Source organism: Vitis vinifera, chromosome 9 (genome assembly GCF_030704535.1).
Source record: "Vitis vinifera cultivar Pinot Noir 40024 chromosome 9, ASM3070453v1".
NCBI lineage: Eukaryota > Viridiplantae > Streptophyta > Magnoliopsida > Vitales > Vitaceae > Vitis > Vitis vinifera.
In genome coordinates this window covers 19,487,898-19,501,676 of record NC_081813.1, presented here as the reverse complement: position 1 = coordinate 19,501,676, position 13,779 = coordinate 19,487,898, and the positions used below count along the sequence as shown (strand labels likewise).

General features: G+C 39.4%; 1 protein-coding gene across 1 annotated transcript in view; it reads left to right on the top strand.

Moving 5' to 3' along the window:
* Positions 1–13,779, top strand: part of LOC100263841 (ribulose bisphosphate carboxylase/oxygenase activase, chloroplastic) — a 46,596-nt gene that overhangs the window by 15,243 nt on the left and 17,574 nt on the right. The window contains exons 7-8 of the mRNA XM_002270789.4: positions 9,471–9,525; positions 9,892–10,093. Coding sequence (XP_002270825.1) covers positions 9,471–9,525; positions 9,892–10,093 — 257 coding nt within the window. The remainder of the gene's footprint in view (positions 1–9,470; positions 9,526–9,891; positions 10,094–13,779) is intronic.

Sequence of the window (13,779 nt, the reverse complement as noted above, 5' to 3'; positions counted from 1 at the left end):
TTGCCTCCCTTAATATGTCCTCCCTAACTGCCTCTTGAACTGTTTTAAATATCTTAATGAAGTTTAGTTTAGTAGCAAAGGCTTGGTATGGTGAGGACAATCTATAAAGAGGAGAATGTTGGACAGATGGTGTGTTAGGTACGTTGTCTGTCTTCTATAAAAGCAATAGTTAAATCTAGATCATCAAGATTGTTAAAGCTTGAGTTGGTTTAGCTTTGAGTACTTGTGACAGAGTCAATGATTTGAACATGAAGAGTTTCTTGTGATGCTTGCTTTGTTCTTCAATAGACCATGAGTGGCAGTACATGATCCTCCTCTTTTCTCCTTTGCAAGGTACTGGGTAGAGGTTCCATAGCTTCAGACTTAGGTTCAAATTCAATGGCATTAGTTGTGATTTTAGATAATGACCATTTCAAATGTTGTAGGGGTTGTAACTAGAGCTGCAAGTACTTCAAACTTGAGAAATGCCACTAGTAATAGTTAAGGCTTGAGGAAAAACTCCTTATCTTCTACAAAAGGCTCCCCTTGTACATAAGACTAAGAGTGATCAGGTTGATTTTCAATTAGGGTCATATCCATGGGCACAAAGAATTTTCTAAAGGTAGATAATAGTACTTGTACCTTTCTTTCTACGAGAATAATTAACCTATATTTAAGAGCCCAAGGATCAATTTTAGTTCTTTGATTGGCATGAGTATGATTGAAAGCCACACATTGAAAAAGTTTAGGAGGAATACCACAAAACCCATCAAAATGGGGATAAAGTTGGGTCGGGACTTATTGAATTTTTTAGTCAAGAATCCTAAATGGTAACCCATTAATAAGAGGAGCAGCAGAAAACCGATTTTTCTCCAATATGATTTTGGTGAATTCAATTGAAATAGTAGGGTTCTAGTAACCTTAAACAAGTGTCTGTTTTTTAGTTCTACAACCTCATTTATTTATTTGTGGGTTATCAATACGAAAAGATCGATGAACAATACCTTCCATTCCATTTGAAAATAAGATAAAAGATATTGGTTGAAATGTTCTCTTTTATTATTGGATTTAACTGTCTAAATCTTAGTATCAAATTAGGTACACACTATTTTATGGAAGTTGGAAAAAATAGTGCTAATATTTTATTTTTTTTCTCTTCAAAAGATACACTTATGCAACTCTCATCAAATCGTCAATGAAAGAGATAACCCACTTATCATTGCAATATTTTGTGCCCAAGAAGGCCCCTAAACATTTGTATGAATTAAACTAAAAGGGATTGAACTTTTTCTATTACTTAAAGGAAATGAAAAATGATGGTTGTTGAGAGAGAGAGAAAGAAGAAAAACCTTAATTCTCATTGATATATTTACTTACAATTGAACAATATATATATACAAGGCTAGGAGTCCTAACTACCATACATGTGACCTATATTAACAAGGAAAGCTTATATACTATAAATACATTATATTCAACACTCCCCCTCAAGCTGGAGCATATACGTCATATGCACCAAGCTTGTTACAAATATATTTAATCCTAGGACCTCTGAGAGATTTAGTGAAGATGTCTGCTAGTTGATCATTTGAATTAACAAAACTTGTAGCAAAACATCCTGATGCAATCTTCTCTCTAATGAAATGACAGTCAACTTCAATGTGCTTGGTCCTTTCATGAAAGACTGGATTGGATGCAATATGTAATGCGGCCTGGTTATCACAGATGAGTTTCATCTGTTCATCCTTTCCAAATCTCAACTCTCGAAGAAGATGTCTCAACCATATGAGTTCACATGTTGCCAAAGCCATAGCTCGATACTCGGCTTCAGCGCTAGATCTGGCCACTACATCTTGTTTCTTACTCTTCCAAGATATTAGATTACCTCCAATAAAAACACAGTACCCTGAAGTGGAACGTCTATCTGTGGGTGAGCCAGCCCAATCTGCATCTGTGTAACCAACAACCTGAGTATGACCTCTGTTCTCGTACAACACACCTTGGCCTGGTGTACTTTTGATATATCGAAGAATGCGGATTACGGCATCCCAATGGCTATCACATGGTGACTGTAGGAATTGACTAACAACACTTACAGGAAAAGAAATGTCTGGACGAGTAATGGTGAGATAGTTCAATTTACCTACGAGCCGTCGATATCTCCCGGGGTCTCCTAAAGGCTCCCCCTGTCCTGGTTAGGAATGGCAATTTCTCGGGTTTTTCGGGTTACCCGCCCCACCCCGCCCCGATTAGAACGGGTATGGGAGCATAGAAATCGGGGATGGGACGGGTTCAGGTTTTTAAAAAAAACCCGAATCGGGTTCGGGGCGGGATCGGGTTTAGTAACAATATGCCCCGCCCCGCCCCGAATGTGAAATTACAAGTTTACCCCCACCTATAAATATTTGCTTCCTATCCTTTCTGGTCTTCCTCTCCCGTTTCCTCTCCCGTTTTAGGTTTTTTTCTCTCGTTTTAGGGTTCTCGTTCCTAGGGTGAGAACACAAGTGATGATGGAGACGGAGCTATCCCGAATCACCTGAGACGACCTCATCATACTAGATTGCCTCATACCAGTTTCTAGTGTGAAGAAATGGCTTCCGCAAATCCCTCTCATCCTCGTTCTTGTCCCTGAACTCATCCCTAATCTGCAATCAGCAACTCAAGTGTTCGTCAAAATGCTAAAAGATGGTGTGTTTTGGATAGTTGGAGTACTCAATGCAGAAATCCATCGGATAATCCATCCGAAACTGCCATTTTCTCCATGGGAATCGTTTCAGGTTTTTTTTTTTTTGGAATTTTGATTTTTTGGTTTGGGGTGTTTTTTTGTCAGTTTCTGGGCAAAAAAATGAGAGATTTGAATGTTGATTTGTTTGGTTTGGGGTGTTTTTTTTGTCAATTTCTGGGCAAAAGATGAGAAATTTGTTGGTGATATTTGGGATTGTCCAGATTTGTAATCTGGTGGCAACAAGGTGGTCTTTTTGCTAATTTATTTTCCTCATTTTAGCAATCTGTAACTCATTGTTTTCACCTGTTTTTGGGCAACCCGGGTCGGAACGGCCGGGGATGGGATTTTGATTATTATTTCAAAACGGGTATGAGATTACATACCCTGCCCTGCCCCGGGTTTGGGACGGGGATGAGATTTGTTTTGAAGAAACGGGACGGGGTTGGGATAAGGGCGACCCGTCCCGAACCCGCCCCGTTGCCATTCCTAGTCCTGGTACAAGTTTGACATTCGGATCCATAGGTGTGTCTACCGGTTTACAGTCTAACATACCGGTTTCTTCCAGGATGTCTAAAGCATACTTCCTTTGGGAAAGGACCACATCAGAACTGGATTGAGCTATCTCAATTCCCAAGAAATACTTGAGTTTCCCCAAGTCTTTGGTCTGAAAGTGGGTAAAAAGATGTTGCTTTAGTTTCTGAATACCATCCTGATCACTACCTGTAATGACGATGTCGTCCACATAAACAACCAGATAAATACACTGCCCCAAGGAGTTATGATGATAGAAAACTGAATGGTCTGATGTACTGCGAAGCATGCCAAACTCTTGAACAACAGAACTAAAACGGCCAAACCATGCTCGAGGAGATTGTTTCAAGCCATATAGAGAACGACGTAACCTGCACACTAAACCAGACTCCCCCTGAGCAACAAAACCAGGAGGTTGCTCCATATAAACTTCCTCGGCAAGATCACCATGAAGGAAGGCATTTTTAATATCCAACTGATAAAGAGGCCAAGAACACATAGCAGCCATGGAGAGAAGCAGACGTACAGAAGCAATCTTGGCAACAGGGGAGAATGTGTCACCATAATCAGAACCATAAACCTGAGTATAGCCTTTAGCAACTAAGCGGGCCTTAAGGCGATCAACCTGACCATCAGGACCAACCTTAACTGCGTAGACCCAACGACAGCCAACGGTAGATTTACCAGAGGGTAAAACAACAAGATCCCAAGTGCCATTAGAGTGCAGAGCAGCCATTTCATCCACCATTGCCTGTCGCCAACCTGGATGGGAAAGAGCTTCATGGGTGCTCTTTGGAAGAGAAACAGAGGATATAGCAGAAACAAAAGCAGAATAGGGTGAAGATAATCGATGATAACTCAAAAAATTGTAAATAGGATGAGGATTACGAGTAGAGCGAGTACCTTTCCGAACAGCAATGGGTAAGTCATTAGGAGAAGGCAGAGCCGGGGCAGGTGAAGTCGAAGGGATAGGAAGTGAGTCAGCAGGTGCCTCAGTAAAAGGGAGAGGAGCAACGACACGAGGACGACGATGATAAACCTGAAGTGGTCGAGGAGGCATAGCATCAGGTGGGGAGACAATGGGAATGGGCAAGACTTCAGAAACAGGAAGAGACTCAGAAGTGGTGGAAAAGAATGGTGAGTCCTCAAAGAAGGTGACATCAGCGGAGATAAAGTATCGATGAGTCTCAAGGGAATAACAACGATAACCCTTTTGAAGTCTAGAATATCCCAAGAAGAGGCACTTCATGGCTTTGGCGGAAAGCTTGTCCTGTCCAGGAGTGAGAATATGAACAAAGCAAGTACAACCAAAGACACGAGGAGGAAGGAAATAAAGTGGTTGGTCAGGGAAGAGAAGAGAGTGAGGAATCTGATCGTGTAAGACAGAGGAGGGCATACGATTAATCAAATAACAAGCGGTAAGAACAACGTCCCCCCAAAAACGAAAAGGAACATTACTATGGAGGAGGATAGTACGAGCTGTCTCAACAAGATGTCGATTCTTGCGTTCAGCTACCCCATTTTGTTGAGGAGTATGAGCACAAGAAGACTGATGAAGAATCCCATGATGAGACATAAACGAAGTAAATGGGGCTGAAAAATATTCCCTGGCATTGTCACTGCGTAACACACGAATAGAAACATTGAATTGGATTTGGATTTCAGCATAAAATTTCTGGAAAATAGAGAATAATTCAGCTCGATTTTTCATTAAAAATAACCAAGTACATCGAGAATAGTCATCAATGAAAGTGACAAAATACTGAAATCCTAAAGTAGACGCAGTCCGACAAGGACCCCAAACATCAGTGTGGACAAGCTCAAAAGGAGACTGTGCCCGATTATTCAAACGCTTTGGGAACGAGACACGAGTATGTTTCCCAAGCTAACATGACTCACACGGAAGCGACGACAAGATGGAAAAACGAGGGACCATCTTCTGGAACTTGGAGAGACTAGGGTGGCCCAGACGATTGTGAATGAGGAGAGGAGCATCAGTGGAAATGCAAACTGCAGGAGATGAATCCGAGGTGAGGTGATAGAGGCCTTGAGACTCACGTCCTATGCCAATCGTCTTCCCCGTACTCCGGTCCTGCAAGGTCACAAATTTATCAGAAAAGGTAATAGAGCAATTAAGAGTACGAGTGATTTTGCTGATGGAAATAAGATTAAAAGGACATTCAGAAGTATAAAGGACAGAAGTGAGAGGTAGAGAAGGCAGAGGAAGGGCCAAACCAATACATTTAGCCACAGTTTGAGAACCATTAGCTAAGGTAACATTAGGTAAGCAGAGGTAGTAGTAATAGAGGAGAAAAGATCCTTATTACCAGATAGGTGATCAGAAGCTCCAGAATCTAGAATCCAGGGTCCAAGAGAAGATGTGTGGGTAAGGCAGGCAGAGGCATTACCAGGCTGGGCAACAGAGGCAACAGAAGCCTGAGATGCGGAAGAGCTCGGAGGCTGAGGCAGCGGAGAATCAGAGGACTGGGCCACATGGGCAGTGCGAGGAGGCCGTCCATGTAACTGATAGCAACGATCGCGAGTGTGGCCAAGTTTATTGCAATAGGTGCAATGAGGACGTTGACCTCTACCTCGGGTACCACTGCGGCCTCCTCGAGAGCTAGTTTGAGAAACTAACACAGAGGAATCTGAAGTGCTATCAAATGGCAAAGTCTGAGTGGAGGAGATACGGAGGAGGCGAGCAAACACATCATCCAAGGACGGAACTGATGAACTACCAAGAATCTGATCGCGGACAGGCTCAAGATCCGGACGGAGGCCAATAAGAGTAAGAACCATGAAGAACTTGTCAAGCTGTGTTTGTTGAGCCCCAACATCAGGAGTAAGAGGCATCACAGTCAAAAACTCCTCCTTAAGAGAGGCAATCTAACCAATATAAGTAGATAGATCCAAGTCTTGTTGGCTGATATGGGCAATAGCAGAAGCCACCTTATGAAGACGCTGGATATCATTCGTGTATAATCCTTTGGCCTGAGTCCAAAATTAAAAACAAGTTTTGTAGGCCCGAAGATGAAGAAGAATCTTGGGATCAACCGATTGCCATAATACACTACATAACTGTGCATCTATCTTCCTCCACTATACGCGGTCAACCTCAGGGATATCTGCCTCTTGGGTAACCAAGTGATCCTCATATCCTTGACCCATAAACCAAAGTTCAACAGAGGTAGACCAGGAAAGATAATTTTCACTGCCAACTAATTTCTCCGAAGTAATCATAGGAGATCCAGATATGACAGAGGAAAAAATGGAAGCTTTAGTAGCCATATCCACTTATCTGGAGAATGAAGTATGTTTGGATTGAAGAGAGCCCTAATACGGCTTCAGATTGCGGTGTGGCACCACCGAAAAAGGGAGACGGCCTCAGATCGCGGCGTGGTACCACCAGAAAGGTAGAAGACACTTCCCAAGGCAGGTGCAGGGATTGGAGTGGAGAAAAAGTAGTCGGAGCTTCGTCGGAAAGACTGTTTGGAGGGCCGACGGAGACAAAAATCCCCAAAAGAGGTACGTGCAGGGCTCGGATGGGAAAACCAGGGAGGTAGGGAGGCTGGTCGGCGTCAGGCGAAGCTGGAGGAGGAGGCGTGTCGCCGGAAAATGCCTCACGCGCCCTCACGCGCCGGCGCGTGAGATGCAGCCGCCGGCCGGAAAATGGCGCGTGGATGCTCTTTTGGTGCTGGTGCCTTCACAAAAGTTGGAGATCTCCTCCAGGCGCTCCTTTTGGTATGGTCGGTGTTGGAAAAATAGGTCGCCGGAAAAGTTCGCCGGAAAAGTTCGCAGGCGGTGAGTGGTTTCTAACGACGTTCCGACTGACCGGAAAGTATTGAGAGATGGGGAAGGTGACCGGAATGAAACACGGTCACCGGAAGGTTTCCCAGAGTTGATGACACGGGAAACATGAAAGAATTAGGTTTTCTTCCTTGGCTCTGATACCATGTTGAGAGAGAGAGAGAAGAAAAACCTTAATTCTCATTGATATATTTACTTACAATTGAACAATATATATATACAAGGCTAGGAGTCTTAACTACCATACATGTGACCTATATTAACAAGGAAAGCTTATATACTATAAATACATTATATTCAACAATGGTGTTTCATAAATCACAAACTTCATAATAGAGACTTTGAACATCAAGGTTTTCAAATGGAAACTTTCTTTTTAACAAAGCAAAAGATGGATGTCCAAGAAAATGAAGTTATCAAACTTGATTTTTATTGTATGTAGATTACTCTGAAAGGGGCAAAGGGGAATATGGTCATTATTGCCACTCTCAGCTTCAAGGAAGTACAACCTTTCTTTCTTGCTAGCATGCTATTCCTCATGGCAAGCTCCTAAAACACAGTGAGATAGATTCAGGTCCTTAGTGATCTGGTGAATGGACAGAAAATTAACAGGGTTAAGGGGCATGCAAAATGGCTTTTAGAGACGAGGAGGGAGTCATAGAGATGGTTCCTTGACCAGCTACTGTAACTAAAATTCCATCAGTAACCTTTACTTTTTAATTACCAGGACAGGAGCTGTTTCTTCCTTGGTTTTCTCTTTTCCATGTCCCTTTCCCAAAAATGAAGATCCTCCATGAAGCTTCCTACAGGCCTCTCAAGTTTGTCTCAGCTTGTTGCAATAGTTTCACCACTCTACAGCTCTCCTCTCCTTTTATAATTGAAAATACCTCTCTGAAAGGGGTAACAACTTCTACCCTATGACCTAGACTCCAACTTGATCCAACTCCGTATTGGGACGGCAAGAAACACGATATTTTCCTCCAAACAAAATTTTGCAAGTTGGGAGCATCTTTGCTGCACTCCATTCTAATATGTTGATAATAATCTAATTCCATCCATAGACCCTCAGAGTGTTATAGTTTTTAGTCACACACTAATTTCCTTGTTTAATTGCATGTTTTTTCAATTAATTTTATAAATCTGTGCTATCATGTATATCATTGAATTAGTTTGCAAGAAGGCTTCCCAAATCTCATGGGCAGTAATGAGAAACATGTGTGTCTTTCTAAACTCTGGTTGCATGGCCATGGAATCTTCTTCATCTCAAGAATTAAATTGGGGATCTTCCTTGTTCCTTTTCCTTTAATGAAAGTCTTGACCAATTGGGACCACTCAAGATAGTTACTGCCATGCAATTTGAAGGGAACTCGGAGGCTTTGCTTATTGTTGGAAAGATTTCTAGCAAAAGTTGTTGATCTTATCTGAACTGTGGAAAGGGTAGCACCAAATTCTTCAGACATGGTGGATTGAGAATTAGCAATGAAGGTAGAACTTTTGGTGATTAAAAATCAGAAGGGCTTCACAGGACAAATAGGCATTGAGACTAGATTATGTTTTCAGAGATCATATAGTGATGCGAGCATGGGAAAGCATGAAAAAACACTAGCAATGAAGACCAGTAAAGAACTTGCTATGAAGGCTGAAAAGAACTGATCGATAAAACCTGAAAACCAACCCAAAAACCCCAGGGCTCTGACCATGAAGAACAATTAGAGGAAGAAGAATAACATTTTTCTCTCTTATTCTGTATTGACAGGTATACACCAATATGCAGTGATCACAGACAAATTAGAAAAAGGAAACACCTATATAGCCTAAGGTTCAGGTAATCATCGGAAATCATGAGTCAACCATGCAAGAACTATACAAAGAGGGAAACTCCTTAATTTACCGCCTATACATCTGATTATACAATTGGTTTCCCTCTTCAACACTAATAAAATGTTTTAAACCAGACAGCAAAGCATCCCCAAGGATGGTTGGCTTGTATCTGAAATTAGAAATTAGTCCTGAAAAAGACTGCACTCTTGTTCCTGGCATTAGGGTACTTGCTCCTTCCTTGGATCATTTAAGTTGGAAAAGTATCCCATCCTTATATGAAAAGGAGCAGCTCTTAAGCAGAATGAGTGAATGGGTGTTTCTATTTTCCTTTTTCCCTTCATTAATTTTTCATGATATGAAAAATGTATATAAAGAACTTCCTCCTAGGTTATAAGGATCCACAAGCTACTGCACGCTTGCTAAAACCAGACGAATCATGGCAGTTCAAAAGATGGCGATCCAAAATAATTAATTTTTAATCTACATGTTTTCTATGTGAAGCTTCAGTGAATATTTCTGATTTATATCAATGTCCTAATGGATGTTTCTTATCGACTTTGTTTGAGTACTTAATGCAGTTATGGTTGATTTTCCTTGACTACCGCAGGGGAAGATGAGCTGTTTAATGATCAATGACATTGATGCTGGCATTGGGAGATTTGGTGAGATATAGTTGATAACTTTGATTTGAATTGCTGGATGGAAATGCTGTGTTGTATAGTTTGTGTTTTCCAATGCAGTCCATCAGCTTGACTTCTGTTCTATATGCATGACTTTGGTTCTATATGCTTATACACACTCATGCACACATTGGGTAGTCCTCATATTGAAGTCATTTATTTGGCATTCCAAACCTTTTTGTTCACTCACTTCCTTTCATTTCTCTATACTAATCTTGGAAACAATGATTGGAAACTCCAATTTCCTTTTGTTCTCTATTTTATTTTTATTTTTATTGTTTTCCTTTTTTTATTTTATTTTTATTTTTTTTTATTTTTTATATTGAAATGTATATTTTTCTACTATAGGAAACACTCAAGTGACAGTCAACAATCAAATTGCTGTTGGGACTCTGATGAATTTGTCAGATAATCCTACAAGAGTCAGTATTGGACAAGATTGGCGAGAAACTGACATTACGAATAGAGTTCCTATAATTGTTACAGGAAATGATTTTTCAACAATCTATGCTCCCTTGATTCGTGATGGAAGGATGGACAAGTTCTACTGGTATGTGTTTATTTTGTGTCTTTGATAAACACTTCTTGTTTGCCTATAAAAAAGGAAAGAAACTACTCTATGATTTTCATTTACATATCTATCTTAAAAACTCTTTATGGTAAGCTATGATCATGTCAGTATTTATTCAGTAGCTGTTTGAATTGTTAAAAAAGCCTGTCATTAGTAGATGACATAGATTTACTGTCATTTCGATCTTATCAAATATAGTCATACATTGCAGAATGAGGAACAAAAGAGTTACTCATCATACACAACTGATTTGTGGCTCAAAAGCTATGAGTATGATAGATAAAGCTAGACCTGTACATCTATCATGAAATAGATATATTTGATCTATGGGTCCAGGGACTTCAACGGTTCCAGGGACTGACACCAATATTGTCATAAAAATAGAAATCTCTGTCCTCTGGGATAATATGATTAGATCTATGTATTCTGAGCAGAGTTACTGAATCAAAATTCTGAGGATGCTAATCCATTGTTGCTTGCTGTCTTGGTTTCCAAAATTCATCATTTTTTTCACATATCTGGTTTATTATAGTACTCATTATTCAATCATCTGTTATCACAAATATTCAAATTTATCTTTAAGAACAAAGCCACATGTGTTGCATTATTTTAGCTTGTAAATCATCTTGAGGTAAAGCTGTTTCAGTAGGTCCATTGTTTTGGAAAGGATAGCAAGGTAAGAGAAATATCAAGGTCAGAAATTAACTGTTAGTACAAGAACAGATTGAATAAATGAACCACTGAAAATCCATATTTGTAGATGCTTCCCCCTTGTTCTGTTGGCATGTGTCTTTTAAATAAAGGAGTTCTATCCCTCCATACTGGTCTTTTGCATTTGGATTTCCAACTTCAACTTTTCCATATCTGGAAATCACAATTGCATTGATTCCGATGTATGAAAGAATGGAATTAGGAAATATTATAGCAGCATAATTTTGTAATTAAGGAGAGAATTAGGACATACCCATAATCAAGGGGATATGATATAATTAGGCTAGGGAGCTTTCTATTTTTTGTGCTAAGAATACTTGTATAAATATGTGGGTCTGTATAGATTGAAATTTAAGGAAGAAATTTATTCTTTTTACCTTACAATTCTTCATATTCTACATGGTATTATAACCTTGTTTGGTGGAAGGTCAAGTATTCGAATCTCACCATCATATGTCTAATTACCCAATTTATTAATGTGAGTGTAAGACCCAAAAAATGGAGTTTACAATGAGGGAGGGTGTTAGAGTGCATGATATACATTATGGGTCTAAATCCTATAAGCTTAAGCTTTTAGGAAAATTAGAAGTTCAACATGGTATCAAAGCTCTATACTCATAAATCTATAAATCAAGAAATATATATATATTTTTTTAGCCTTAATTGTTGAGCTCAAAGTTTAATGTCGACCTTCATTGTTGATTAAAGGTTTCTTTTGTCTGAATTGTGCCCCTGTTGCAACAGAAATTGCGTCGTTGCGAACGCAGAGATCCCGTCACTGCCTTTGCCTCATTGTTGCGAACACGGGTTTCCTTCAATAGGGGTCTGATACTTGACCCTTTGATTTTTACATGAAAAATTAGGGCATCTAGGTTTCTCTTCTTTAAACTTTTTTTTTGATAGTTAAATCTCTTCTTTAAAAACCTTCTACCCTGAATTATCTGTTAAGCTAGATTTTCTGAAGTTCAAAGAGTCAAGTATGTGATTTATTGAAGAACCATCATGTTCCTTATCCTTTGAGTGATAAAAAAAGTGAAGTACCTTTTTGTATCATGCATAATAATGTTTAGGGTTGCTTTTCTGGAGCAAAATGGTTGCTAAGCTTTATTGTTGATTGTACCCGAACCACATGGATCTAACTCTTAAAAGAAAATTCTGAAACTCATTTTATCTTTAAACAGTTTTGCCAAATGATCCAAATTCATTTCCATGCTAAGGTGCAAGTAGTAAGGTCAAAAAATGGAGGGGAGCACTTTAAACAAAAACTTTGGTCATACTTTCTTGAGAAAGGAATCGTTCATCAAATCACTTGTATTGATAGTCCACAACAAATGAAGTTGCCAAGAGGACAGAGAGGTACTTATTAGAGGTAGCTAGAGCCATAATGTTTGTTAGAAATTTTTTTGGGAGATGCGGTTCTTATAGTAGCCTATATTATCAATAGAATGCCCACAAAAATTTTATACTCCCAAATTCCTGCTGACACCTTGAGAGCCTCTGTTCCCTTCCTCCAAAAGTCTTTGTTTATTGCATTTGTCCACATTCCAAACAAAAGTGATCCAAACTTGATCCTAGAGCCAATTACATGTGTTTTTTTTAGGCTAATCTCCTACACAAAAAGGGTACAAGTGCTAATCCACCTAAAAGAGGAGATTTATTTCTATGAATTTTTTTGTAAAATCTGCCCTATTTCCAGAAAACTGAATTTCAGGGGGGCAAACTGAGGTTCCTTATTTACCTATTTGGAGTGAAAAGAAAGATAACGGCAATGATGGAAATGTTACTAACAGCAATGTTACTAATCATGCTGATTTTCTGGAAGAAGTGAAGTTAGTTGAAGAACTTGAAACTAACCTTGGTAATATACTAGCAAGGGAAAATATGAATTCAAATCTGCTAGTATACTCTAGGAGAGGATGAGAATCATTACCAGTCGTGACCCTATATCCCTCACCCATAGCCAATCATCATCTTGTGAATTAGGTGTGTTTAATCCTTCTTTTCCTTTTAATCATAGTGATACTGATCTAGGTATTCTTTTAGCCATTTGGAATGGTCTTAGAAGCTCTACTAGACACCCTTTGTCCAACTTCTTGTCCTATCATAGACTTAACCACCAACACAAGGTCTTTACCACACATCTGTCTGTGGATTCAGTTCCTATAAATATACAAGAAACTTTAAGTGATGCAAGGTGGATAAAGGCTATAGGTAAGGAGATGAATGGTTTGCATAAGAATGAGACATGGGATGTTGTTTTGCCATTGAACTTTAAAGAAAAAAATTCCATAGGATGCAAGTGGATATTTACCATTAAATACAAAGTTGATGATTCAATTGAAAGGTATAAAGCCAAATTGTTGGCTAAGGGATATACACAAACCTATGAAATTGATTGTCAAGAAACTTTGCTCTAGTGGCAAAGATGAATTCTGTTGGGTTACTCCTGTCCTTAAAGAAAGTATATACTTGATATGCTTGATGAGGGATGTAAACCGGTGGACACACCTATTGAACAAAACCATAATGTAGGTGATGCCATTGAAAGAGCTCCAATTGATAAAGGGAGATATAAAGGGCTTGTCGGGCATTAATTTATTTGCCCCATACAAGACTTGACATTACATATGCATTCATTATGATAAGTCAGTTTATGCATTCTCCTTTGGAAAGTCACATGGATGTTGTGTTGTGAATCTTGAGGTATTTGAAGTCTACACCTGGGAAAGGATTATTTTTCTTAAAGAACAATCATCTTCAAGTTGAAGCTTATATAGATGCAGATTGAGTGGGTTTAATTAGTAGACAGAAGATCCACTTCAATATGCGTTTGTGGGAGATAACCCAGTCAAATGGAGAAGCAAAAGACAACTAGTGGTTGCTCAGCCTAGTGTTGAGGTGGAGTTCAAGACATGACTCTGGTATATGTGAGCGTATGTGGTTGAATCCTACTA